Source organism: Dreissena polymorpha, chromosome 5 (assembly GCF_020536995.1).
Source record: "Dreissena polymorpha isolate Duluth1 chromosome 5, UMN_Dpol_1.0, whole genome shotgun sequence".
NCBI lineage: Eukaryota > Metazoa > Mollusca > Bivalvia > Myida > Dreissenidae > Dreissena > Dreissena polymorpha.
Window position 1 is genome coordinate 93,337,234 of NC_068359.1, and position 26,212 is coordinate 93,363,445.

Below are 26,212 nucleotides of genomic sequence, written 5' to 3' on the forward strand. Positions count from 1 at the left end.
GCACGTAACCACACAATGCCACGCCTCACCATACCACACAATGCCACGCCGCACCAAACAACACAATGCTAAATCGCACCATACAACACAACGCCACACCGCACCATACCACACAATGCCACGCCGCACCATACCACACAATGCCACACCGCACCATACCACACAATGCCACGCCGCACGTAACCACACAATGCCACGCCGCACCATACCACATTATTAGAACACCAACTTTAGGCCAAGAGCAATAAATCTGCAAGAACTAGTCACAGTCGTAATGTATTTTTTCATTATCATGTACACATTAGTCATTCACATAAACGAGTTAAAATCGATTTCCACCAGTTGTTATATCCACCAGTTGAACGAACGAGCTTCGGGACGTTCTGACTGAAGAAAACTTGATATTACTTACAAAAAAAACATACGTAAATGTTATTTAATTTAAAATGTTACCTTTCATTAAATTTTATCAATTTTAGAGCCGTGTTTTAAGTGTTAACATATTAAAGGGAGTCAACTATAATCATAATCACACAGTGGGTTTTCTCTCTTTGTTTTCATAATAACGCCGACGGTTCACCCACATCATAATTATATTCTTCTTATATTTTGGTTTATACAAAAGAGTTTGTGTCTACTTCGAGATTTTTTGGTTCGAATACGGTAAGCAATAATATGTCCACTGTTTGATAAATATTCTTCATTTTTATATAGTGAATTATGATTTACATTTTGCAAAAACGACAGAATAACTATGTATATGAAGAACATAGAAATTATATATAATTTTTAGACATGGGTAATCATTTGTTTCTTTGATAATATAGTAACGTATGCTTAATACCAGAACAAAAAAGACGTGCATAGAAAGTTGTATATCAGATTTTGAATAACTGGAGTTACAATTATCGTGGAAAAAGTTATCGTATTCCCATGGTCCTGATGGAGATATAAGATACACCCTACCACAACATACTTATTAATTCCGTCTATAAGATGGCCTTACCATTCTTTGGGACAGTTATCAATACTCCTATATGCTGGTGGTGCTATTCTTACGAGATTTTTTTGTACAGAGAATGATAAGGCACCGTAAGGATTCATGTATTATTATTAAAGTTAATTAATTGGTCTGACAATCCTCACCTGAACAAATAATGTACATATCATGGGAAGTTTAATACACCATCACCTAAAGCACCATCATTTATTAATTTTTTAAGCATCATCATTAATATTATCATAATTTCGATAGTTAATCATTATCGTTGAAGGTTTGAAGAAACAAAAAAGTGCATATATAATTAAATATCATTTGCTCATAAACAATAAATATGTGTGAATAGCAATATACATAAATTACGTAGGATCATAACATTCAATATGCATTGCAAAACACCATGCACTTTGGAAAGCATTTTTACATAAAGGCATAGCAATAAGTTTAAGATTATCCCCATTTATGTTTGACAAAAAAATATGTGGTATTTTAGCTTTTTATGATCCAAAACAAATCGCATTTTACATGAAAATTCGAAATACACGCGTTTATGACATGTGAAATAATATTTATGCAATATGATTGTCACAAAGATAAATTGTACGTGTTGAAGTGCAACAACCATTGCGTTACATAAAACAACAACAACCACTGTGTATGTGTTAGACTCATTTTATTTGAAGTGCTATAATTTTTTCATAAGTATATATATTTCTAACATACTTCCGTTTAAAGTCAACAACTTAGCAATTCACGTTTCTTAAATTTAAATAAATGCTCTCAAAATTTTAAAAAGCTTACGGCATTTCATATTTTCTTGCAACAACTGAAGTATTTTGAAACAATTTCAACGCAATAATTCAAATAGCAATGAGGAAGTCAAACCAATTATTACAATTTAATTTACTTAAATTTACCACAAAATATTAAATGATTTCGTGTTGAAATATATTTCACTATCACCATTTTAACCATGATGTTCAATAGAAATATTTCCATGTAGCCATGCTGTTTAATATATATGTTATTTTAATATAGCATGCGACATAAAAAATACACAAAAAATCGCATTTATAAAATGTGAAGAAACATTTTTTGCAATATATATCTTGGCTGCTTTCAACATATCGTTACGCGGTTTTTGCATCTTTCAAATCCGCCAAAACACGTGAACGACAATTTAGAGGCACCAACAAACAAAACATGAGGAAAAGAATAACAGATATATGTGTCACGTTGTCGATCAAACATGCGAGTACAAAATTGTCATCGTTGAGCGTTTACTTCGTCGTTCTGGCCAATTGGCGGGTTTCGAGTCGCCAACGCGCGGACACGTCAAACAACTGTTACCTTCCATTGTAGTATATTTGTCGTTCTGGCGTGTTGTCCTGTTTGCAACAATGAAACCCGCCGCGTAGGCGAATACACAAACTTTAGGAAATTACATCATATTAAGTAACGAGCAGAATATATACAGAATTGTGGATAACTTATTTATTCCGATGTTGAAGTGACCCGTTGCAAGTGAGCATTATTACCCCAACAAAGTTTAACAATAAACACGCAAACACAAAACTAAGATGCTTATGTACAAGTAAGATTGCTGTGGACCACTCAAAGCTGTATCTTGTCCTTCTAAGATTCAGCAATAAAACGTATAAAAAGAATTTCTGGCTGAGTTTTATGTAATGTAATCATTGCAACGACTGGGCTTATGCCCGTAGATTGTTTTTCTGTTCTTTCTCCGTGGCAGCAAAGTCAATCGACACGTATGTTGTAGCAGCTTCTTCGTTCAAGATACGGACTGTGGCGTTACCCGGTGAAAGATCAAGATCTGCATATATCATCGTGGCATTCTCTGTCTGCAATAGTATCAGGGATTTCAATTTAAGCAGAATCCTGTTTTTTGATGCAAGCTTTTTTAGCTCATCTATTTTTTGAAAAAAAAAATGAGCTATTGTCATCACCTTGACGTCGGCGTCGGTGTCAGCGTCGGCGTCGGCGTCCGGTTAAGTTTTGTGTTTAGGTCCACTTTTCTCATAAAGTATCAAAGCAATTGCATTCAAACTTGGTACACTTACTTACAATCATGAGGGGACTGGGCAGGCAAAGTTAGATAACTCTGGCGTGCATTTTTACAGAATTATGTGCCCTTTTTATACTTAGAAAATTGACAATTTGGTTAAGTTTTGTGTTTAGGTCCACTTTTCTCATAAAGCATCAAAGCTATTGCATTCAAACTTGGTACACTTACTTACTATCATGAGGGGACTGGGCAGGCAAAGTTAGATAACTCTGGTGTGCATTTTGACAGAATTATGTGCCCTTTTTATACTTTTTTTTGTTTTTTTTTTTAAAGATCATCTTATAAATGACCACACCCTCACACAAAAAAAAATATTATTTTATTTTTGAAAGACCGTCCAACTATCCCACCCAAGAATCCCTCCCCCCCCCCCCCCCAAACAAAAAATAATAATATTTTTATTTTGTTTTTGCATTTTTATTTCTTATTTTTGGAAGATAATGTAATGAATGACCACACCCCCACACTATACACCCCTCTCCACCCCACCCATCCATCTTTTTTGATTGAAGTATTGAGATAGTTCCCTTCACCTTTAAAAAGAAAAATAGATGAGCGGTCTGCACCCGCAAGGCGGTGCTCTTGTTCAATTTGTCACATTTGACTCCCTCATAGAACTGCCTTGCATCATTTTTATGCAAATTCAATCATGAAAACTAACACAAAAATGTACTTTCAATAAAACAGATTGTTGTTTTTGTTTGTTGTTAAGTTATATACTTAGATTTATTTTATACAAAGCAACCTATGTAGATCAAAAAACAAAATATGCAGAAACGAGACTTAAGTATTTTGACCCCTTAAGATTGCATTTAACCCCTGACAATTTCATGGGTGTCATTTGAATGCTGTTTTTTTAACTACTGAAACACCTGCGTATCGATACTCTTTTAGAAAGATATTATTGAGAAACACTTTTCAAAATGCTTTAATTGTACAAGCGCTTTTTGGAATATCTTTATATGCTTGATTAAATATCAAGTTATGTGCGACTAAATGTATTCTAAAGAAGGAGAACTGTAATAGATCATGTCTTCCTATCCAATCCCAAAAGAACGGCAACATTTTATAATTGTTTTATTCGTTTAGATAATACATACGTGTAATTATGTTTGTTGTTAATACATATTCAAACAAATATAATAAATATAACAACTATGTGCATCTATTTAGATGTGACTTTGAGTGATTAAATTGATGGGTAATTGGTTTACCGCCTGATTTTGCTGCACAGATGGGACTCTCGCATCCCTTGGGACCACAGCGGAATATTCGAGTCCATCGTCGACAATGCGTTGAACTTCTGCTCTTGTGACCAGTTCTCGTCCCATGTTTCCCTCGTGTCTTGTTGTCAGAAGTTTTGGCTGCTGAGCTAAAGATGATCGCTGATGTTTGGCCACAACAGAGGCATATTCAGCAGTTTCCAGCTCTGAGGCAGCAGTAACATCTACATTCTCTGTGTTCGAAAGGTTAATGTTCTCTGGTAGAGCAATCGAATAACATTGTCAACTTTGTCGAAAAGTGTGGACTTAAAAGGCTATATATTAAAATGATAACTCAATTTAAACTATTTGTTCTACATGAAGATCATTTTTATGTAGCAACAGTTTTACTTACAAGAAACTCGTTAGACGTAAAGGCTTATGCATGTTGCATTTGCAGACAAGTGATTGTTGCATGTCACGTTCGTAAAATCTTAAGGCTACATATTTGGTATTTGATTAAGTAATGGCGAAGTTACCATATGTAAAGACGCTTACAAACAAGTGCAACGAACTTACCCCCAGGACGCCGCTTATTTCTACAATTAAAATAATATATTAAACTTTATAACTGCAATAAATCCAAACAATCAATTCAAATGAGTTATGTGCTGTCAAATTATTTATTTATATTTACAAAAGTACGCACATTCCATCCGTCCGCTTTTTGTTAGACGTCAATTGGTCATCAATGTTCCTTTTCGTTTGTCGACGTCTTTTCACACAATACACCGTTAAGACAACGACCACGATAGCTATGATGCCACCCACAACTGCCATGACTACGGACAGGATATGATCGTTCGCCGTCGTGGAGGCCATTGTGGTTCCCGGCCTTTCTGAACCAGCTGGTGAAAATGTTTATGAAGCAAATAGACCTCTGTTAAAGCCTGTGTAATTCTTCAGTTATTTCTTATATTTTTAAGTTTATTTTACTGTTCGTTTATGTGTATCTTAGGCAGTAACATAATAACACTTAACCCATTAAAGCATACATATACAATTATATACTTAGTTTAAACCTATTTATTTTAGCTCGATTGCATCGAAAGCCTAAGGCTTATATAAATGCTCTCGAGTCCGTTTCCTGGGCCTAAACCAGTACTTGGTGTCTTTGGGGGAGATCTAAAGAACGCTCCCACGGTGGGGATCGAACCCGTAACCTCCCGGTCGCTAGGCGGACACCATATCCATTACACCACGGCGACCTTTAATAATATATACTTGAGTCCCAGGCATATCGCCGATGTTAAATATATTTTCGTTCATTATGTTTTTTTTTTAAGTTATGTTCTCATAAATGTTATTGAAAATATTGTATTAGAAAATTTGCCAAATAATATTCGTCTCTTATGTTACAAGTATATTGATGTTCCTATCAGTACGTCAAAAAGCTCGCATCAATTTTGAATAATATATCGCCCTCTTTTACTTTTGACCAGCAGCGTGATCGTTTTGTTTACATGACGTGGACCAACGCCATTTGAAGCCGAGCACGTATAGATGTAACGTCCAGGTTTCATAGATGCGTCTGCGTTCAATTTCAGCCAACGATCACCTAACATGAGAAGCAAAAAAACCCTCATTTTGATTCATGGTTAATGATGTCCCTTCACCATTATCATACCGAAAGAACACATAGTGGTATCCCTGTTTGTGTGTGTGCTTGTGCGCTTGTGCATTTCGTGTCTGATACTTTATTTTGTTGTGCATGCTAGAATTTCATTATACATCAATTAAAATCATAATCATATCAATATGACCAATCGCGGGCAAAACCTATGTCGCTTGTTTCAATGTCAAGAGTACATTGCAAACTTTGAGTTTTAGTCCCTTTCCGTAAATGGAAGAGCGAAAGTATGTGTTCTTACCCGTCTCATAATTTTTTCATGCATGAATGAATTACGAAAATCAATTATGCGTAAACGTAATCATCCTATAAAGGATAATTTTTGCTCACAGAAAACATGTTGCAAGCTCCAAAGTCAAGGACTCAGTATACACTTAGGTAGGTTCTTATTCGTGTCAGACAAAATACTGTGTCATGAAAGTTGAAACTTTGGAATAAATTGGCTCAAATAATCATCATATCTAAACAATGTGTCGAGTACACCATACGTATGCTCGCTTAGAGGTCAATGTCACAGATTACCGAAGAATCGTGTGCATGTTATTATATAGATATTGTCAAAGCACATGTTCCTGTTCGGCCCATGAGTTTGTGTGTGCATGATGTGATATCAAAATCAACGTTCACATAATATCATCACATCAAGACAAAGTGTTTCATGCAACAAGTATGTCGCTCGCTCAGGGTCAAGGTCACAGTGGACGATATTTTTCATATTCCTTTTTTGTATAAAGTGCAAGTACATGTTGGTGCCCGGTCCTTACTTATTGTGGTTGATGATGGGATTTTGGAAAAAAAAGCAACAATGATCATCCCATGAAGAAAACGTGTATCATGCAACAACAATGTTGCTTGTTTCGATGTCAAGGTCACATTGGATACTTTAACTTGTGATTAGTCCGTATATGGTATAAGCGATAGTAGATATTCACATGACTGACAGTTCTCTTTCTATTTCATTGGCAAATACCATGATCTTTTTAAGTTGATATGCACCAACTTTTTTTCTTCTTGTTTAAAAGTTAATGACACTTATGTGAAATAGGCTTTATGTGAAGTACAAAAGGGCTTATACGTACATGCTACATTCATTTTCACATCATGTATGACGAATAAAAATCATTTATGTGTGTAGTGGAATATACTGAAGGCAACAATGTCCTTCGGATACATTTTAAAATAAATAGCTGGTCAATTGTGTCTTATAAATATTATATAAAAACAACTTGTAAAACAACGATAATTCAATAAGACTAACAATAAGAACAACAAATACGTTATTACGAAGCAACTGATTTTTTTGTAAACAGAACTGAAGCATTTATGCTTGTATATACATAACCTGAAAGTGTCGACGAATTATGAAACCATTTGACTATTGGAACGGGATTTGCGTCCGCTTCACATTCAATGTTAATTGTCTCATCATCATAAGCCACTAGTGTGTCTGTGCCGTCCGCTCCGGATATTGTAATGTATGGGTGATCTGAATATAAACAACAAATGGCAGCAGTCATACATTTTTTCTGATATTTGGTAGCATTATTTGAAATTTGATGTGAATTTTCACATTTTTAATTTGCAATCAAATACAAATATTTGAACTTAATATTAGCGTACTACGATGTTCATTGGTAACCTCCGAATTCACTCGCAAATATACGTCAAAATTAAATTAAGAGCTGAACGGAAACTGAGTCTTGAGAATTATTATTATTAAACATAGTTCGAAAAATGACAAAATGTCCCTAATGTTTATAGTGTGTTAGCGGTTAAAAGGGTAGTGCGGTGTCACTTACTATTAAAAGCTGGTAATTTAATTAATATTTTAACGTGCATACAGTACATGAACATTCATATTCTTTTAATTTCTCGTGTTTAATGTGCAAAAACAACAAGCGACTAAAATTCAACATACACGTTATGTTTACGTGATATTCTCGGATCTGTCTCCACTCCGGAAAGTCTGCATGTGTTACAACACAGCTGATACTCTTTCTATTATGTCGTCTGGTGATGTTTAACTTAAGACTCTTAAACAACAAAGGAGGACAGATTATTGAAAAAAAAGTTTATTACTTATAAGAATTTTCAACCGACACTATATACATAATTTATTTATTTTGCTCTTCATGATTCAATCATGCTCTGTAAAAATACCAAAATAACAAAAATATTGATGAAATACGGTGCATTTTCACGTACATTGCTTACAGTCCATCTATAGAACGTGTCATTTCTCAAATGTTCAGTTGTGTTTCCAAACAAGTGCAATTGGCTATTACTAATCCACGAAATATCGCTTCTTGGATTTGATTCGCTTGCAGAACACTTTAACTCCAGATACGCGTTACCGTCAGTGCTTCCGTTGAGGTGTTCACAATAAAGACTCACGTTTGATGCCGTATCTGTAATTAAACATCTACGTGTGCATCAAATAATATCAAAACGTATGCAAAGCAAACCATATTACGATTCAATTGATAAGCTGAATTCATACATATATATTAACTTACATCTAACATCCATGATGTTTTCTGGTCCACAAACCGTATTCGTACTGTTATGTTTGCCCTTTTCAAAAGAACGATATTCAAGGCAACATCGCAGTGGTCTGCCGTTGTCATAGCGACTGAATCGCCATGACTGCGAAGTCTCCGAACCTGTCCAATCGCTTATTCTCTCTGTGTTGTTATACTTTATCTTTAGTATCGGAGTTGTTACGTCTTTTGGTGATCTACATGTAAAGAATACATCCTCGTTTTCCTTGACAATACTTTTAAAAATAGGAACTGAAGGTGGACCTGAAATGTTAATGTATGTCGATATTATATATAACTCGTGGACGAACAATGATTTACCGAGATGCTTAACCGTTGCTTTAAACCCCACGTCATGTAGTCACGCTACACAAATCAAACACTGTTACACTACACAACTGTACGCAAATCAATGCCACAGTTCGTAGACTCACGAAATTGTTATTCATAACAAGACTACACGGATTGAATAACTTGCCTTACGATTCAGTTACGTTCCAGTCGGATCCATATCAGTAATGATCGTTATGATTAAGTAATATACACAATTGGCCACATCACGACTTGGTATTTTTTTATCGCTATGATGTCCAAATCGAGATGTCATGAATCGAAGTAAGGTGCGATCATGATTTGCTATTCGTGTTCGTATCGCGCTGATTATTCTGTAACACCATAGAAACATTAGCTTAAACCAAACGAACGTTCCTTTTCGAGGCACTAATAAAACCATATCGTATCAAATTTTGGTGAAACCTGTTTAGTGGAAAACTGCCAGTGTCGTGGAAATGTGTAGCCTTTTCTCACAACAACCGTGCGCATACATAGAGAGATACGATATGTTCATTGTTTATCCCGAAAAATTGATTCAATTAAGCACGATCATATAGTACATGTATTTCAACGGTAAAACAGAAGTGAATGTATGATTTACGGCAGAGCTGTTAACCCAGCTTTTCACCTTAGCTGACCTTTTTAAGCGTTTAAATAAATTTTTGACAAATCGATTTTGAATTTAACATTTTGAATAATAACATTTTCTCAAGTAAACACAATAGATTTTCTTACGTGACAAGGTTGTATAAGGAAAACGAAAAATCTTTACAAAAAAATCGGCGGTAATTGCAGACATGTGAGTTCAATAGAGACAATTTTACATAATTGTATGTTGTTTAATTAAAAACTAATTAGTTTAATTAAAAACTAATAAATGCTTAAGTTGCATCACTTGTCATCTCAAAGCCGTCGTGAATCAATTGTATAATTAACTTTAACAGTTTATTGCATTCACAGTTTATAAAGTTGAATCGATTTATATTGGTTCATCTCGCGATGTTTTCGTGTATATATTGTGTTATATACTTTTTTACCGTCCCTCTGTCTTTTATAATTTAATTTACAAGCTATTCGTCACGCACTCGTGCAATAGGAAATGAACGTCGCACATATGTGGTTAGAAAGTTTTATGATTTTCCCCTTATGAAGAAACTCTACTTTTTAGGTAGTTTTTTCTCACAGTGCAAATAAGTGGCATTCTCCGATAAGCATTCGTTCATAGTTTCTTTCTCTAGAATTCGAGTTACTTTGTGTCTTGAAAGCAATACTGGTTTATCATCATAAGGCGTGCATGGAAAGTCCCTTCTGTATTCCGCTGACGATTTACTGACCGAGGACTGATCCTGAAATCTGCGACATGGAATTTAATGCGATTTTGTAGCTGTTTCCTTATGTGTGTCTATGTGTCATATGAACATGCATAGGATAGCCCGGATGTCCCTACACTGAACAGTGCTACATACTATACTATGTTATCATTTATACCCAAACGGATGCAGTGATATGACCAATGTGGTTATTACCTTATATAAGCTAATAAAATATTCGGATGAATTCATTCGGGTCTTGAGGTAGGTGATTATTAGGTTTTGAAAAAAATACCTCAAACAATAGCATGAAAAATAAAGACGTCAAACAATAGCATTAAGTGTATATGGTCTTACGTAAAATACGCAGGGTTGCTTCAGTGGTGATATTCTGTGAGAGTCGACTGGATAACAATAAGCACCTCACCATTTGCATATCAAGGTCAATCGTAGGTTCAAGGCCAAATGAAGCCTGAATGAATGGTCCAGGTGATGATGTTGTAATGCTGGACTGATCTATACGTACTCCATCTTTTTCCAAAAATATCTAAAAAATATGCATGTTATTATTTACATATTTATTGCGAACTGTATCACGCACAGTAAACTGTTTTGATTGCATTTAATTAGTAGGAACATGTTTTTAATTTATTGAAAGAAAAAAATATTTGTACGTTACACGCACAGTGGACATAAAAGATACTTACCTATATACATGTATGCGTAATTTCAAGATCTGAATAAAACAACACTCCTATAATTTCGATTTATAGAAAATACCCACATTGACATCCAACTCGTCTGAAGAAGATATGCCTTTCAGGATACACTCGATATTCATGTGACGTCCCTCCCAACCCAAAAGACAGTTGTGACAATTTATCTCTGAGATGTTTCGAATTTCTTTAAACCTTAGAGACATAGTAGGGTAAGCTGAAAAAAATAAAACATATAGCCAACAAGGATACTTAATAATAGTGAGTATTTGTTTAATTGGAGAATTTAATATCAATACATGTAAACCGCCTTGGACATGTGACTTAGGAGTATACAGGTAATAAGATATTTATTAAGTTGAAAAGATTCTGTAAAATTGCGTATTTTCAACCTTTAACGTCAAGCTCCACTGATGACGTTGGACCAAAAGATTGGCCACAATCGGCTGTGTAATTTCCGGCATCTTGTTTTCTAACATCTTTTAACGTATAGCTTATGTTTGTGTGATCTCTCTTCATCTCGATTCTGACATCGGGACTCTTTGTGTTCGGATAGACTTCCACATTATGATATTTAAATAATCTGTTTCCACTTCCATTCACCAAAAGCTGATACGAGAATGTGACCGTTTCTCTCTCAAATGCAATCCTTGGTGTTACTCTCAAAACGCCACATGTTTGTGCTTTAGCTGCAAAGTGTTTCGACATTCAAAGGCAACGACAATAATTGAGAATAAAAGTAAGCATATAAAGACCATTAAAATATACAGAAGATACACGTTAAGCCTGTAACAAAAATGTGTCTTATATTGACCACCGCCCTGGTTAGTTGCAGGGTTCCATTATACTACGTGTTAACACTAGCAATAGTTTAAAACTGAAAAAGGCGTCACGTTATATTTTCTTGTAAAATATAGCATTTTTAAGAAAACATCGCAAAGTTTAAATATGCTAAGAATAACAACTTACTGAAAGTTACACATATTAAGTCAGCTTATTGCTGACTATAAAAGTCACACGGAAAAGAAATAACTGGACAAAAATCATGCCAATAAATGGAGCTAGGATATCCAGTATGTTCCTCAACTAAGGACTTGCCGCCTTTTTAAGAGTACATTCAAGACAGAGGAATATATTGAACTTAACCTAAAAAGAAATGAACGATCACTGTTGTGTCAATTAAGAATGGGTATACTCAGAGCTCCAGATAAGGATTTGGTCTAAAGGGTATTTCACCCCCTGATATTATTGTTAAAGCGTATTTTACTCATTTCTTTCAGCCATAAAGAGTATTTAGGAATATTTAGGGGTATTTCCCATAGAAAACTGACTAAGTAAATGGCGTGTTTAATCTAGAATTATTATTATTTGTTATTTATATTATTAAATGCAAACAGAATGATTTTATATGACGATATGAACAGACTTTCTTTAAAAATATTCCCGCATGAGCCGCTGGTCGCTTAAAACGTCCATTTTTTGATCCACAAACATGATGGGCGGCCATTTTTATTACAAGATTATTTTGATTGACTTACTTTTGATTCAACGGTTAACTTACACTAAAAAGTCAACTTGATTATTGGTTAAACCGGTTACGCACTTTAATTGATTTAAAATACGTACCAAGATTTGTATTGCGTTTTGGTACGCAGTGGGGCGATTTTTAATGCGTTTTATTTTTTATTTTTTCAATGCGTATATACGCAGATACGCCTCTTATCTGGAGCTCTGGGTATACTGCCATTAAGGGTTGAAAGTGGACGATTCATATGAGAACCTTTAGAACAGAGGACGTGTAAAGTGTGCTACGGTGATCGTATAGAATTTACAGTACACTTTTTGTTTGAATGTGAAATTACAATCATTTACGGCGCATACACTTGGCAGATATATCATCTGAGCTGACGAACAGCAATTCTATTAGTAAAATGAATAAATTAATGTCTTTATGTCTACGAAAATTGGCTTAATTTGTTGTTAAAACATATTTAAAAGACGAACTGTTATCTCTGCATAGTTCTCAATGAGTATATCATCGACATAAATATCTGTACAATTTTTTCCACATTCATATTCGTTATATATTATTTACATGTATCAGTTTATGTGTAGCTATTGTATATGATTTGAAATATTCTGTTTTGGTGACTTATAGGCCCATCGGATCGAGTGCAAACACATTTGTCTATATATATTAATATGATGTTTTGTTATATTGCAATTGTTACTATTATAAACAAGTCACTTCACTTAATTACTGACTTACTTGCATACTTATTTATTTATTTTTAGTTTTTTCGGGGGGGGGGGGGCTGGCTGGTAACCTTTATTTCATTGGGCCAAAAGTGAGTTTTTCCATTTCTCATATTGTACCGAAATTTTTCACCATTGCATCAACCAGTGCATAATCAAAGATTTCAGTGCACACGCCCTGACAAATATTGTTTAACTCGAACAGAAAAATAAAATCAAAAAAATATTTACAGTTCAAAACAGGGACCTATACATGTATAGGTCCCTGTTCAAAATATGCGTCAACAAAGTATTCGATTTTGTTTTAAATAATTTAAATTATATTTAATAAAGTTATGTGTGAGTTTCAAACAATAGTAAATGTAAACACCGAAATACAATGAAGCACAAAACGCACATTGAACATCAATTATTTGACTGTTCCCAAACCGATGAAATATTTGTTTTCAATCTCAAAGCAAAGTTGTCGTTCCATGTTATCACATATATTGGTTACCTCCCTTATTATTCGCATACTCTATATAGGGATCGGTACAGGTCACATAACCCCAAACCGGAACTCCTGTTTGCAGGGTTTGCAGTCAGTTTGATACTTAACACACATTGTTCAGTGCATGCTGCATAGGATTTGTAAAATACATTGCAAATGGAATGTTTTGGTATCAATTTGAAGGTATATTTGTAAGCAATAAGAAAAAAAGCCATTTTTGTGCTCTACTTTTTCTGTTGATGGTTCCCGGCTTTGAAAGTAGGTCATACTATTTTAGCCCAAAATGGTCGCCTGCACAGCTGTCAAAACAGGTGTGCCTATTCTAAGGTGAATATTTTGAGTTACAACGTATAGAATTTAATGACATCCATTTTTTACAAAGATTATGCATTTATCTTTCCAATGAAGTATGATGATAGTTGGTCATTGCTTGATCATGGTACAAATTGATATCGAACTTGAACTATTTTATTATGTAATATAGAAGGAAATTAATTGCGCATGCGTAACCTACAAGCTAATTTTACCGGTCAAATGTCTGACCGGTTATTTTTAGAAACATATCGCGAGATTATTTGAGGTTCAGGGGAAGTAATCTGTGTACCATTTCCGGTTTATTTTCTCGAACTTTTTGACAGCTGACAGGTAAGAATAAAAGCTCGTTCTAGTCAAAAAAGATTCATAATACATATGCAACTCAAATACTACATGATAAATAATATCCTCGCGTTACTAAAAAGTGGAAATTCTTGATTTGTGAGCATGAGAATCTTTGTATAAAAATGTGACGTCGCAATGTTTATGTCTGCGCGTGGTCTTTCCCATTAAAATTGTTATAAACCACGCTCCGATTGGTCTTCGCGTTATCCAATTAAAATCGCCAATACATTAGCCTGTATCTGTTGTATATTATTGTCAACGGAGTCAACGGTAATATTCAACGGGGAAACAGTTAAGTTATCACATAAAATCTCTGCCATCACAAGAAAATTCTTCCAGATCTGTACCTACGGTGGCACAGAGGTGACATTCACTCCTCTTTCTTTTTGTACTCCTCTTCTTTCTTTCTCTTTCCCACGACATACGTCCTCGGGGGAACGACTTCTTAACTCGTGGTAACGAGTTTGCTATGTCATGGAAACAACTTTTTAAATCGAGGGAACGCGATAGAAAAACACGATGAGTGCAAAACTAAACTAGAGCTTTGTCACAGACGTGACGTAAACTTCCAGATGCTGCATTGACACAGAATATTTTGCATGCTGTCTTCACAAAACTAGAGAAGCTAATTTATGGCGATTTATAAGAATTATTATGCCATTATTATGTATGGCCATTTTTACCTTTGAACTCTCGAATTATTTCGCATAACACGCCGTCCATTGAGTTTGAACAAAATTAATATACAGAGTCATTTTAAAATCTTACAATGAATGACATAGTTATGGCCCGGACAAGCTCATTTATGGCCAAGTTTGACTTTTGAACTCAAAGTTTGACATTGACCTTGGAGATATCGATGTAATTCTTTCGCACGACACACCGTCCAATGATTGCGAACAAATGTACCGAGTAATTTTAAAATCTCACAATGAATGCAATAGTTATGGCCCGGATAAGATCATTTATGGCCATTTTTGACCTTTGAACTCAAAGTGCGACCTTTACGTTGCATATATCGATACTTCTTTCGCATGACACACCGTCCAATGATGGTAAACAAATGTGCCAAATGATTGTAAAATCTCACAATGAACGAAATAGTTATGGCCCGGACAAGCTCATGTATGGCCATTTTTGACCTTTGAACTCAAAGTGTGACCTTGACCTTGGAGATATCGGCATAATTCTTTCGCATGACACACCGTCAAATGATGGTGAATAAATGTGCCAAATGATTTTAATGTCTCACAATACATGACAAAGTTATGGCCCGGACAAGCTCATTTATTGGCAACTCCAAGTGTGACCTTGACCTTGGAGGTATCGGCGTACTTCTTTCGCATGACACACCGTCCCATGATGGTGAACAAATGTACCAAGTCATTTTAAAATCTAACGATAAATGACATATTTATGGTCCGGACAAACTTTCGATTAAAAACGCACTGAGTTTTTGACACGGTATGACCCATATTCAAACTTGACACAGACATCATCTAGATACAACTTCTGACAAAGTTTGGTGAAGATCGGGTGAATTTTTCGGGACAGACACACCGACCGACAGACCGACCGACACACCGTTAGACCGACCTACAAACTAACGCCTATATAGCCCCCATTACCAATGGTAATGGGGTATAATAAATGAGGAGATCAATGAAAAAAGAGCGGTGCAGTAACAGTAAATAAATGGGTGCATTAAACAAAAGAGGAGAGAATGTTAGCTAACTCGAGGGAACGACTTACTTACTCGTCGGAACGAGTAAGCTATTTCGTGGGAACGACTTACTAAGTCGAAGGAACGAGATAGAAAGAGAGGTGTGCAAAACTAAATAAATGAGGAGTGCAATGAAAACAAGAGCGGTGCAGTAAATTGTTTCATGCACCCTCGTTAATTTAATACACTGCTCTTTTTTCATTGCACTCCTCTTTTATTCAGTTTTGCAGTCCTCTTTTTTCTATCTCGTTCCCTCGACTAAATAAAAAAAGAAGTGCAATTAAAAAAAGAGCAGTGTACTAAATAAATGAGACAGACAGGCATACTGACCGACATACAGACAGACAGACATACATACAGACAAACAGACAGACAGACAGACAGACAGACAGACACACATACATACATACAGACAGACAGACAGACAGACAGACAGACAGACAGATAGGCAGGCAGACAGACAGACAGACAGACAGACAGACAGACAGACAGACAGATTGTTTATTAAGACTTATACAATTGTATTTCGTCTTCATGCTTAAATACACAGATTATTCATTGCCATGTAAATAGTCATAACAACATAAAATTACGAAACAAAAAATAGTCATTCAACAATACATATACAAATAAATACAATATCTATCGATGGTAAAAATACGCAGGTTCTATCAAGGCGGTACTGAAGTTTATGGAACAGTATTATTACAAATTGCATTTCTTTTTACAAAAGCTTCTTTGATAAATGTACACACATCATAAATTATCGATTTGTCACAGGAAACTAGTAACTTGTGAAATTTATATACAGATGGGTTGATATAAAATGTATGGCTAATATATTTGTTCTTAATTCATTGTAACAGCGGCAAATAGATATACATATAAAATGGTATTCATCTTCTAAATCAAAGTCATTACAACATAAACAATAAAGTTCATTTCGAGGAATGGTATTCTGAGCCTATCTGCCAGTTTGAAATCTCAACATTTGTGCAGGGACTCTTAATCTTACCAAAAATAAGAGCACTCGTCTAGGAATTAAATCTACATATTCTTCATATTCCAAAGAGGTTTTGAAAACTGTATACATATCTAATATAGAATGATAATTCATTTTACCATACCATTCTGGTTTAAAGTTGTCACCAAGTCTACATTTAAACTCACTTACAAAACAATTAACTTGAACAACGTTTGGGATTATAAATACTTAAATCTTCACGGAGTAAAGAGCATCTTCTGCAAAGTTCACGGACATCAGAAACACAATTTCATAAAACGTATGATAAAAGTATATTTATTTTTTTCATAAACATAATTTCATAAAACGTATGATATTTTTTTTTTTTTCATAAACATGATTTCATAAAACGTATGAAAAAATATATATATAATATAATATATAATTTGATTATTTTTCATTCAAAATGATGTTTTACTAATAAATATCATAGCCACACGCCATTGAACCACCTGTGAAAAAATGCATCATTAAAAAAAGTTTTCGTCAAGTAAATAATTCCTAGTGTACTTCGTTCTATCGAGCAGCAGTTACATATTCTACTAAATAAACGATACTTACTTTGACATTGAAAATTCGTCATATAAACGAATACAGTCCATATCCAAAAAAACACATAAATGAAACACATCATTTTAAAACATTTGTTTTTATGAATATATTAACTCTGTGTAAAAACGTGTAACTTGTGTCGTTTAAAATGAACATGCGCTTCTTATAATTTGTCTTACATACGAACTTTACATGTATAAGTGTTAAGTGGATCATAAAGAGACATATACGAAGGGTTAAGTATCATGAACTTGGTATGATAATCGTTGGCAAAGAAATTAGTGAGACTCAAGAGACAGGAAATAACACATTACAGCCTCGACATGATAACAATGATGTGACCAACTGATTCAATAAAAAGTATTTCGTATGTGACCCAAAGCCGCACAATAAATGAACTTGTTACGAACAACAGCGATATATTTATGAGATGGTCAGCGAGGCAAAATACCTTGTTAAAATCAAAGTACTGACAGTACTGGTGTGACGATGTTTTTGAAGAGGATTGATATAAAAACATGTGTATTTTTTGTACCACTTATCTTAAAAAAACGTTCTGTTACAGAAAAACGTTTGTGGGTTATAATTTTACGTTTCGGCATATAAATTCAAAACTTGACATGCTCTTTAATTACACAATGCTCTTTAATTTCACAAGTATATCATACCAAACTTTATATTTCGTTGTTTCCTTTCCTAAGTTAATAATGCTATGTGTACGGACGTAATTTCACATGCCCATGTGCATGAACATATAATTGTTCTCTTTTAATTGTTTTCTCCTCTTATTCAATAAGCTTAGGCATGTTTGTTTGATAAGTCCGGCAATAATTTCATGATGATTCCCGAAAGTAGATATGAGCACATAGTCGTAAGAGCACTTGAATACGTGAGTTAGACAATGAACACATGGTAAGGTTAACTAAATCTCCGCGAAATGACCTAATATGCGTTTAAAACAGCAAACAGTATCCAACAAACGAATGCATTATTAAACATAGTATGTGCACTGATGTGGCTCTGTAATTTCTGTTTGAAAAGTTTATTAAATATGCAAAATGAGAAAGCACGCATAAGAGCAAGTTTCACAGACGTCATACGGCTATTATGCTGTTTATATACCATAGTCGCTACAACGTTTACAAATGGCAGGTTCGAAATAGTTCGTTTTCTTTACACTCATGATCGCGCTGAAAGTTAATTATACACGTTTTAATTCGCAATTTATTTACTGAATCACGAAAAATGTCAAATACAATACAGAAAATGCATAGTTGTTTCATTGATCTATAAACATATAATGGATTGAATATAACTGATTTAAAATTAATGTTTTCAAACTATTATTAAATCTTTTCCGAGAATATGCTGTCCTATTTATAGCTGAACTTCCTATACCTTTATCAATGATATTCAGCGAGGTATGCCGATCAGAAAAATCGAGCTATCTCAATCGGACTGGCTCGGTCTTTTACATTGGTCGCCATTGTGAAGAATTTTTTCATGATATGATAACTTAGACGAGCTGCTTCGCAGCATCGTCAAAAAGATGTCTAGCATTTTTGTGGATAGATTTGTATACAACAATGCCATTGCGGATAATATTATAACAATATACCTTTCTAAGAAGTATTTTCCCTTTCGATACCTACCATATATGTCATTTATTTAGTTTTGTCTGGAAACTTTTGAGAATAAAAATGCACCGGTTTCATACACGTTAAAAATAGAATAGTGGTATAAAATATGTGGTATTATCTATGTGGCATATTTGTTAACTCTTATTAGTTTGATTAGTATGAGCTGTAACCTGAAAGTGTCTTATTTGCAGGCAGATGAACCTCAGTGCAAAACGATTGTCAGTTTACTCGTTCTTATAGTTTGCTTAACTTGGCATCGTCATTCTTTTGAACTGTTCTAGCATAGAATTATTGTTTAATAATGGACTGAACAGCTGAACATACAGAATAATTGTTAAATCAAACCCTTCATTGCACGCGAGATGCAAACTTACATGTATTATTGTTAAATCAAACCCTTCATTGCACGCGAGATGCAAACCCTTCATTGCACGCGAGATGCAAACTTACATGTATTATTCCCTTGCGGTCAATTCTTTCAAAGCAGTCAATTCGTTCACACATCCAGTACAATCGCACTTTAACCGAAGTTCGTTGACTGTAACCAGGCTAGTAAAGAGAGCAACTCCATGACAGTTCTACAGTTCAGACGGTCACACCGTATTTCGTTGACTGTAACCATGCTAGTAAAGAGAGCAACTCCAAGACAGTTCTACAGTTCAGACCGTCACACGGTTTTTCGTTGACTGTAACCAGGCTAGTAAAGAGAGCAACTCCAAGACAGTTCTACAGTTCAGACCGTCACACGGTTTTTCGTTGACTGTAACCAGGCTCGTAAAGAGAGCAACTCCAAGACAGTTCTACAGTTCAGACCGTCACACGGTTTTTCGTTGACTGTAACCAGGCTAGTAAAGAGAGCAACTCCAAGACAGTTCTACAGTTCAGACCGTCACACCGTATTTCGTTGACTGTAACCATGCTAGTAAAGACAGAAACTTCAAGACAGTTCCACAGTTCAGACCGTCACACCGTATTTCGTTGACTGTAACCAGGCTAGTAAAGAGAGCAACTCCATGACAGTTCTACAGTTCAGACCGTCAGCAATTGCTCCCTTCAGCACCTGGTCATTGGCTGCATTGTCTTTCAACATGAATATTGCGATACATCAATTATCTCACATTTTAATATTGCAATCCTATCGTTTAGTTATTTCTTCAATATATCCGATCCATCCTCTTCGCTTACCACATCTCCTCCACAATCGGTCTTCTCGTACTTATTGTCTAATTGATTAATTTCCTCCTACCCCTCCTTCTTTGGCAACGATCATCCTCCGTTTCTTACACCTACAATTTTCGTCAAACATATGAGTCGCGTTCTGAGAAAACTGGGCATAATGCATGTGCTTAAAGTGTCGTCCCAGGTTAGTCTGTACAATCTGCAGAGGCTAATCTGGAACGACAATATCCGCCTAAATTGGATTTTTGCTAAGAAGCGACATCATTTAAACGAAAAATGTCATAAAAAGCGGAAACTAACGTCCCTGATTAGCCTGTGCGGACTGCACAGGCTCATCTGGTACGACGGTTTACGCACATGCATTATGCCCAGTTTTCTCAGAACGCGACTCATATCATTGTAAACCTCCTATTGTCTTTTCACTATCTTTTCTACACCGTCACATCCCCGACGTTCACCCTCCTCGTCCTCCAAAACCTTCTCATAATCCCTTACGCCTCTTCGTCCTCCAAAACCTTCTCAGAATCCCTTACGCCTCTCCGTCGTCTATATGATTTACATCTGAATGCTACTCCACCTCCTCTTATTTCTTCGTATCTTCATCCTGCAAACGTCCACTCTCGTGTACATCTGTTGAATCTTGGATGATATCACGAATAAGTGCAGCAATCTCATTCGATAAACGGATGAAAAGTCTGTTTAATGTCGCATTCAAATTCGTAAGTCCGGTTTGTTTCATAAAACGACTAGCTATCTGTTTTCAGTTCCTCGTATTACCATATAGACATTGTTCTGCTGTTTTGAATTGTATGCTTTGTTAAGATATTTATATTTTTGCAAACATGAAACGTGCATCCATATAAGGCTTCACCTTAAATATCATGGTTGTTTACGATAACATTACAAAAATGTCACTGGCATTCGTTAAATATGTCATACGTTCCAAACCTGTCAAGTACTTTGTTGTGTGAGGTTAAATAAGTATTTTTTCAACTATGCAAAAATACCATGCTTTCAAAATTAATTATAGATTAATTTGCTTTAGACATACTAATTTCCGTTTAAGTCTGTGTGTCAACAATTTCATAGAACAGAATAATAAGTATATAAACTCATGTCAAAGCAATGCGTTGTACTTGTATTTGCTATTATTTATTTCCTACACATATTGGTTTTAAACGTCGTATTTATAATTGTCGCAGAGGTAAGAAATCCACGGAGTAATTTTATTTCAAACGGATTTATAAAATAATAATATACATAGCGTACATCGTACTAAATTTATAAATATAATTATTGATAAACCAAGTTGATAATGAATCACGTGTTTTCGGCCCCGGCTTCTGTTAAACTTTGGCGAAACGACAGAGCTTCTCAGAGGATCAAATAAATGACAGGGTCTATATTCTCCAATCCATTCTTGGACTAAGAAATAACGATTATAATTACAAAAAATAAATAAAAATACGTCTTTGTTTGAATAAAAACATGCTTCCATTGGTGTCATTAACAAAATGTTTAACACTAAGACGGGGTAGATAGAGGTGATACATGTGTTTGAGAGTTTAAATAAAAATAAAAGCAGTTCTTTAATACACTTTGAGACTTTTTTAACGCAACACGCTTGCAAATTCACTATAGCTCTCTTATTTTAGAACGGATTATGTTGAAAGTTGGACTCGGACTAATTTAACACATAGCTAATGCTCAATTGGTCATTGTCGGCTCGGGTACTACTTGCATGTACCCCGGGTACTCTTAAGTATACTTACATGTACCCTGGGTACGGTAACTATACTTAAATCGTACCCGGTCGATATTAGACTGTACCCGAGTTGTATTTCCGTCCAAAATCCGATGTCGTAAAACGCGCTATCGATTATCTTAAACAAACTTCTCTTTTTAAAAAAAGCTGCATCAACATGCTTTTTGAGTATGAGTTTCGATAATATAGAGGCCATTTTACAGAAAACTGACATAAATGTGAATAAAAAAAAATTAAATCGCCGACAACGGCCGATTAAGCGTTAAATTTTCCGGGTACGTTTAAGTCAACCTCCGCTCAGAGATTTGACTGGAACCAGCATAGCTGCATCAAATTGTATGTGAGAGCAAGGAACGACAACTCTGCGTGGAGATTGCGTTTTAGTATATTTACCGTTCCCGGGGCACATGTAAGTATACTTAATTAAGAGTACCCGGGGTCATGTAAGTAGTACCCGAGCCGACAATGACCAATCGAGCATATCTAATACTACATGTAATTTTAATTGAAATTGATCAACATTAAAATATCAAACATAATAAATTTAAAAAAAAATCACTGAAAAAGTAAAAGTCTCAAAATCGTACATCGTAAAATAAGAATGTGAAAAGTAAAACGCATTAACTTACACGTCTTAATGACCGACCGGCTTGCAACATGGCGCTCATGAATATTCATACGAGCCGTATTGTTTTTCTAATTAATGTCTAAAGGCGTCTTTAAGAAACATTTTTAAAGTTTATTTTGCGAGTTATGCTTGTTACAGTGTAAACCGTGGTAATATTTAGCTAACTTTGCGAGTAGTATAATACATTATTGCCGTAATATAAATTTGTTTAGCACAAATAAAGCATGGATTCAGCTACAAGTCATTACAAAAGTGAATTAAACACGATTATTGAAACCATTTTTGTCAGTTTTCATGAATAACTTTGAAACAATATTCATAAACAATGCCCAATAATGAAGACTCTGTACAAGCTACGCCACCTATAATATCCACAATAAAAACACTTGACGGGTACATCTGATATTTATGAGCAGGTCGGGCAAACACGACTGAGATGGTAAGAGCTCTTCAGACCGCCATAAAACGAGATTCGTACACAGTTAAGACATAAAACATAGGCTTGCAGAAGTTAAACATTGAATTTTAACATGAAATTAAAACATTTGTTCAGAAAAAAATGCCTGCACATTTCAAGTGTTCTCGTGAATTCGATTGCTTTATTTTTTATTTATTTTTTAACGTGCATTGTTCGTGATAAATATTTGTTTCAAATCCACATAAGCTAAAAGTTATTTCTGTTGTATTAAAAGTCATGAGCCGTTATTGCATTTAATTAGTCGTCAAGGTGTAGGCAAACAAGGTTTTTTCAAATTAATTGTCATAAACAGTATGCATAATAATCCTTTATAAAAATCTAAAATCTGTTTTCTTAAACAAAATAGTTTTTCGCGTATTTGTGCATGCGCCATAATGTGTCAAATAAATAAAGAACACAATGTACAACACAACCACTCACCTTAACACCGAATGTTTTCTCCAAGATTAAATCCCTCTCTAATTTTCTCTCCCCGAGTTCGTCGAAAATATGGGAACAATGTCGTCTGCTTTCCATCAGGTGTCGTTTTACGAACGTTCACTTTCTCGTCTGCTCTACCCAAACTGCTTGTGGGGCGTTCCCTGGACAGGTTCGATTTATACCCGGTAATTTCATGGTACGGAATGAAATTAAAACAAATTATGCAGCCGAGCGCACGAAATTCGAATATTCGGCTGCTTTGTTCTGATTTGTTTTAACCCAGGCGTGCGTCCGCAAACTGATTTTCGCTGCCCATAATTTAAGCATCGTTATCAGATTGCTAATAAGGAATTGATAATTTCGCAACGAACCCCACGAAAAACGAACCATGTCTAATCTCGACTGCATACGAGACCGCCAATAATTTAACCTGTAGACTGGTCCAAGCATGATAAAAGTTGCCTTCTTGAATGGTCGAATTTGTGATTATGACTAAGATGCTAGGATAAATATGCAATAATATATGGAAATATATTAACAGTTAATTCACAACAGCGGTGTCATGATTTTATTATACTTTTACGTTTTCATTTGTGAAGCTTACTTTGCGTTGTTTCGGGAAAGCTAAGTTTCTGTTTCGAATGCCTCTATAAGTTTAGAACTTCCGATGCATCTTTTCGTTGACTCGTGAAGTGTTGTTCGGCATGCTGCGGCTGTAATGACATATTTTTGTTTACGTTTGCATCTTTTTTTCTAGTTGTGATTTAAGTATCGTTAATCTTAAGCTATTGCCTGAGAATAAAGTTAACTGAGGCATTTCGGTTTCAAGATACGTAATTGCAATTGCTTTCAACAATGCATACACATTGAAATATGTGTGTTTTAGATCTGGCAATTTAGATACACGAATATAAAAAAGAGTTTTAAGTGCATTTCCTTTAAATAACACCCAGTCTTAAGGCACCTACATCAATATAATATGTTCGTGGTAAGTTAGTGGTAGATCATTGTTACCGAATGGCATCTGTTACAAATTAAAGCGAGATTATACGATTTTGTTCATATATGTTTAAAATTTAATTGCAATATATTGATAAAATATGTTACAATAACACACAATAGGCAAGAAAAATTATACATTGAAGACGAATTTCATAAAATGCAGCAAAGACAAATTAGCGCCCCGGGCCGATTGTGACGAAGATATTTTGTACATATTTTCCTACAATAACCGAAGCGTTCGTCTTTTTAGTAAGTGTTCGTGTATCGTATGAATAGATATCGTTGCAGGAATTTAAAATGAACCGAAAAACTAAATTTAGACTCACATCGTACATGCATGATTTACATGCTGGCGAATTCGACTGTACAGACATTTTCGATTTCAGAATTAATTATTTGGCTTATTTCGCATTTGTCGACACATGTTCTTCTTAACTTTTATTTTAATTTATATTGAAATATATGTTTAATAAGTTTTTCTACACATTTTATATAAATTAATAAATAGTTGACAAAATCGTATAATCTCGCTTTAAATGCTTTCGACATGAATTCAAATCGTATAAATAATGGTATTAAATAAGTAGTTACTTACATGAATGTCAGATTAAACCGCTACATCAGCAAACCAGTCTAATAACGACAATGCTACACATTTCTAACCATGTTTGCGAAAATTCTGTTTTATGACGGAAGAAGTGGGCGGTAAAATTTCACAGGTCTATTTTCTGTCGTTGCCTTAAACAATGTCCCGGCGAAAATCATATTAAATACACACACACACACACACACACACACAGGACAAACTGTTGTTAAGTCGTTTGAACTGTAATTTTATGTTTAAGGAAGTGGTTTCTTATAAAATAATTTGGAGAAATAAATATTGACATGTTAATACTATAATGTCAACAAAATAATGCATGAATTGAAAGAAGCAAACTTAAAAAGCATAACAAACGGAGACGCGTTATAAATTTAATATGTATTCATACTATGTTACAGTTATCAGAGGAAATGTATTTTGTACTTGTTTTGCTTTTTACATGTTTAGTTTTTCATAATACGGGAACTAACTTGTGTTGCTGTTTAGTATGAAGTAACAGACTACGGGAACTAACTTGGGTTGCTGTTTAGTATGAAGTAACAGACAAACGTGAAGAAAGAGCTTGTTTTATTTTTCAAGCGGTCAGAAGTTAACCTGCTGTACCGTACATATGCGGATTCGAAATGAAAAAAAAATTAGATTAACACTATGTTTAAGCGATAAAACATATCCTGTTGGGCTTTTAAAGGAAAGAAAAAAATATCGCAAGTCTACTCCAGTTGAATTTACGTATGTTTTTTTTACATTAAAATCTATTTACAAACATGAATAAAAATTATACTTTGTGAATATAACAATAACGAAAAATTGCTTCCACGCGTCCTGATAAACAATTATAGAGTTCGTTTGTTAATAGAACTACTTAGAACATAAAAGGTAAAAAAGTGTATCATACAGTAAATGACATACATATA

At 34.7% G+C, this 26,212-nt stretch overlaps 1 protein-coding gene across 3 annotated transcripts; it reads right to left on the reverse strand.

Annotated features, from left to right (window-relative positions):
• Positions 1 to 1,656: 1,656 nt before the first annotated feature.
• LOC127831757 (nectin-4-like) lies at positions 1,657 to 17,768 on the reverse strand. 3 transcript variants are annotated; one of them, XM_052356798.1, is made up of 13 exons: positions 17,592 to 17,768; positions 11,270 to 11,566; positions 10,946 to 11,094; positions 10,519 to 10,708; positions 8,495 to 8,782; positions 8,184 to 8,386; positions 7,897 to 8,011; positions 7,321 to 7,464; positions 5,781 to 5,906; positions 4,998 to 5,196; positions 4,868 to 4,887; positions 4,301 to 4,542; positions 1,657 to 2,862 (listed from the first exon to the last, which is right to left on the reverse strand). In XM_052356798.1, exons 1-13 carry the CDS (start codon positions 17,662 to 17,664, stop codon positions 2,713 to 2,715), a joined length of 2,196 nt encoding a protein of 731 aa, XP_052212758.1. In that variant the 5' UTR covers positions 17,665 to 17,768; the 3' UTR covers positions 1,657 to 2,712. The 3 variants fall into 3 exon arrangements, with proteins under 3 accessions (XP_052212758.1, XP_052212757.1, XP_052212759.1); XM_052356797.1 differs by having other exon boundaries at positions 4,301 to 4,566; XM_052356799.1 differs by lacking the exons at positions 10,946 to 11,094; positions 11,270 to 11,566; positions 17,592 to 17,768 and having other exon boundaries at positions 4,301 to 4,566; positions 8,495 to 8,715; positions 10,519 to 10,631.
• Positions 17,769 to 26,212: the final 8,444 nt, after the last annotated feature.

What these genes read in the sequence shown, in the direction of transcription:
- LOC127831757 (XM_052356797.1), bottom strand. Translation starts at nt 17,664, where the DNA reads ATGATGTGTTTCATTTATGTGTTTTTTTGGATATGGACTGTATTCGTT. An exon ending in AAAAAGCGGACGGATGGAAT is followed by an intron (nt 4,888 to 4,997) that starts GTGCGTACTTTT and finishes TTTTAATTGTAG; the next exon opens with AAATAAGCGGCGTCCTGGGG. An exon ending in CTGTGCAGCAAAATCAGGCG is followed by an intron (nt 2,863 to 4,300) that starts GTAAACCAATTA and finishes ATACTATTGCAG; the next exon opens with ACAGAGAATGCCACGATGAT.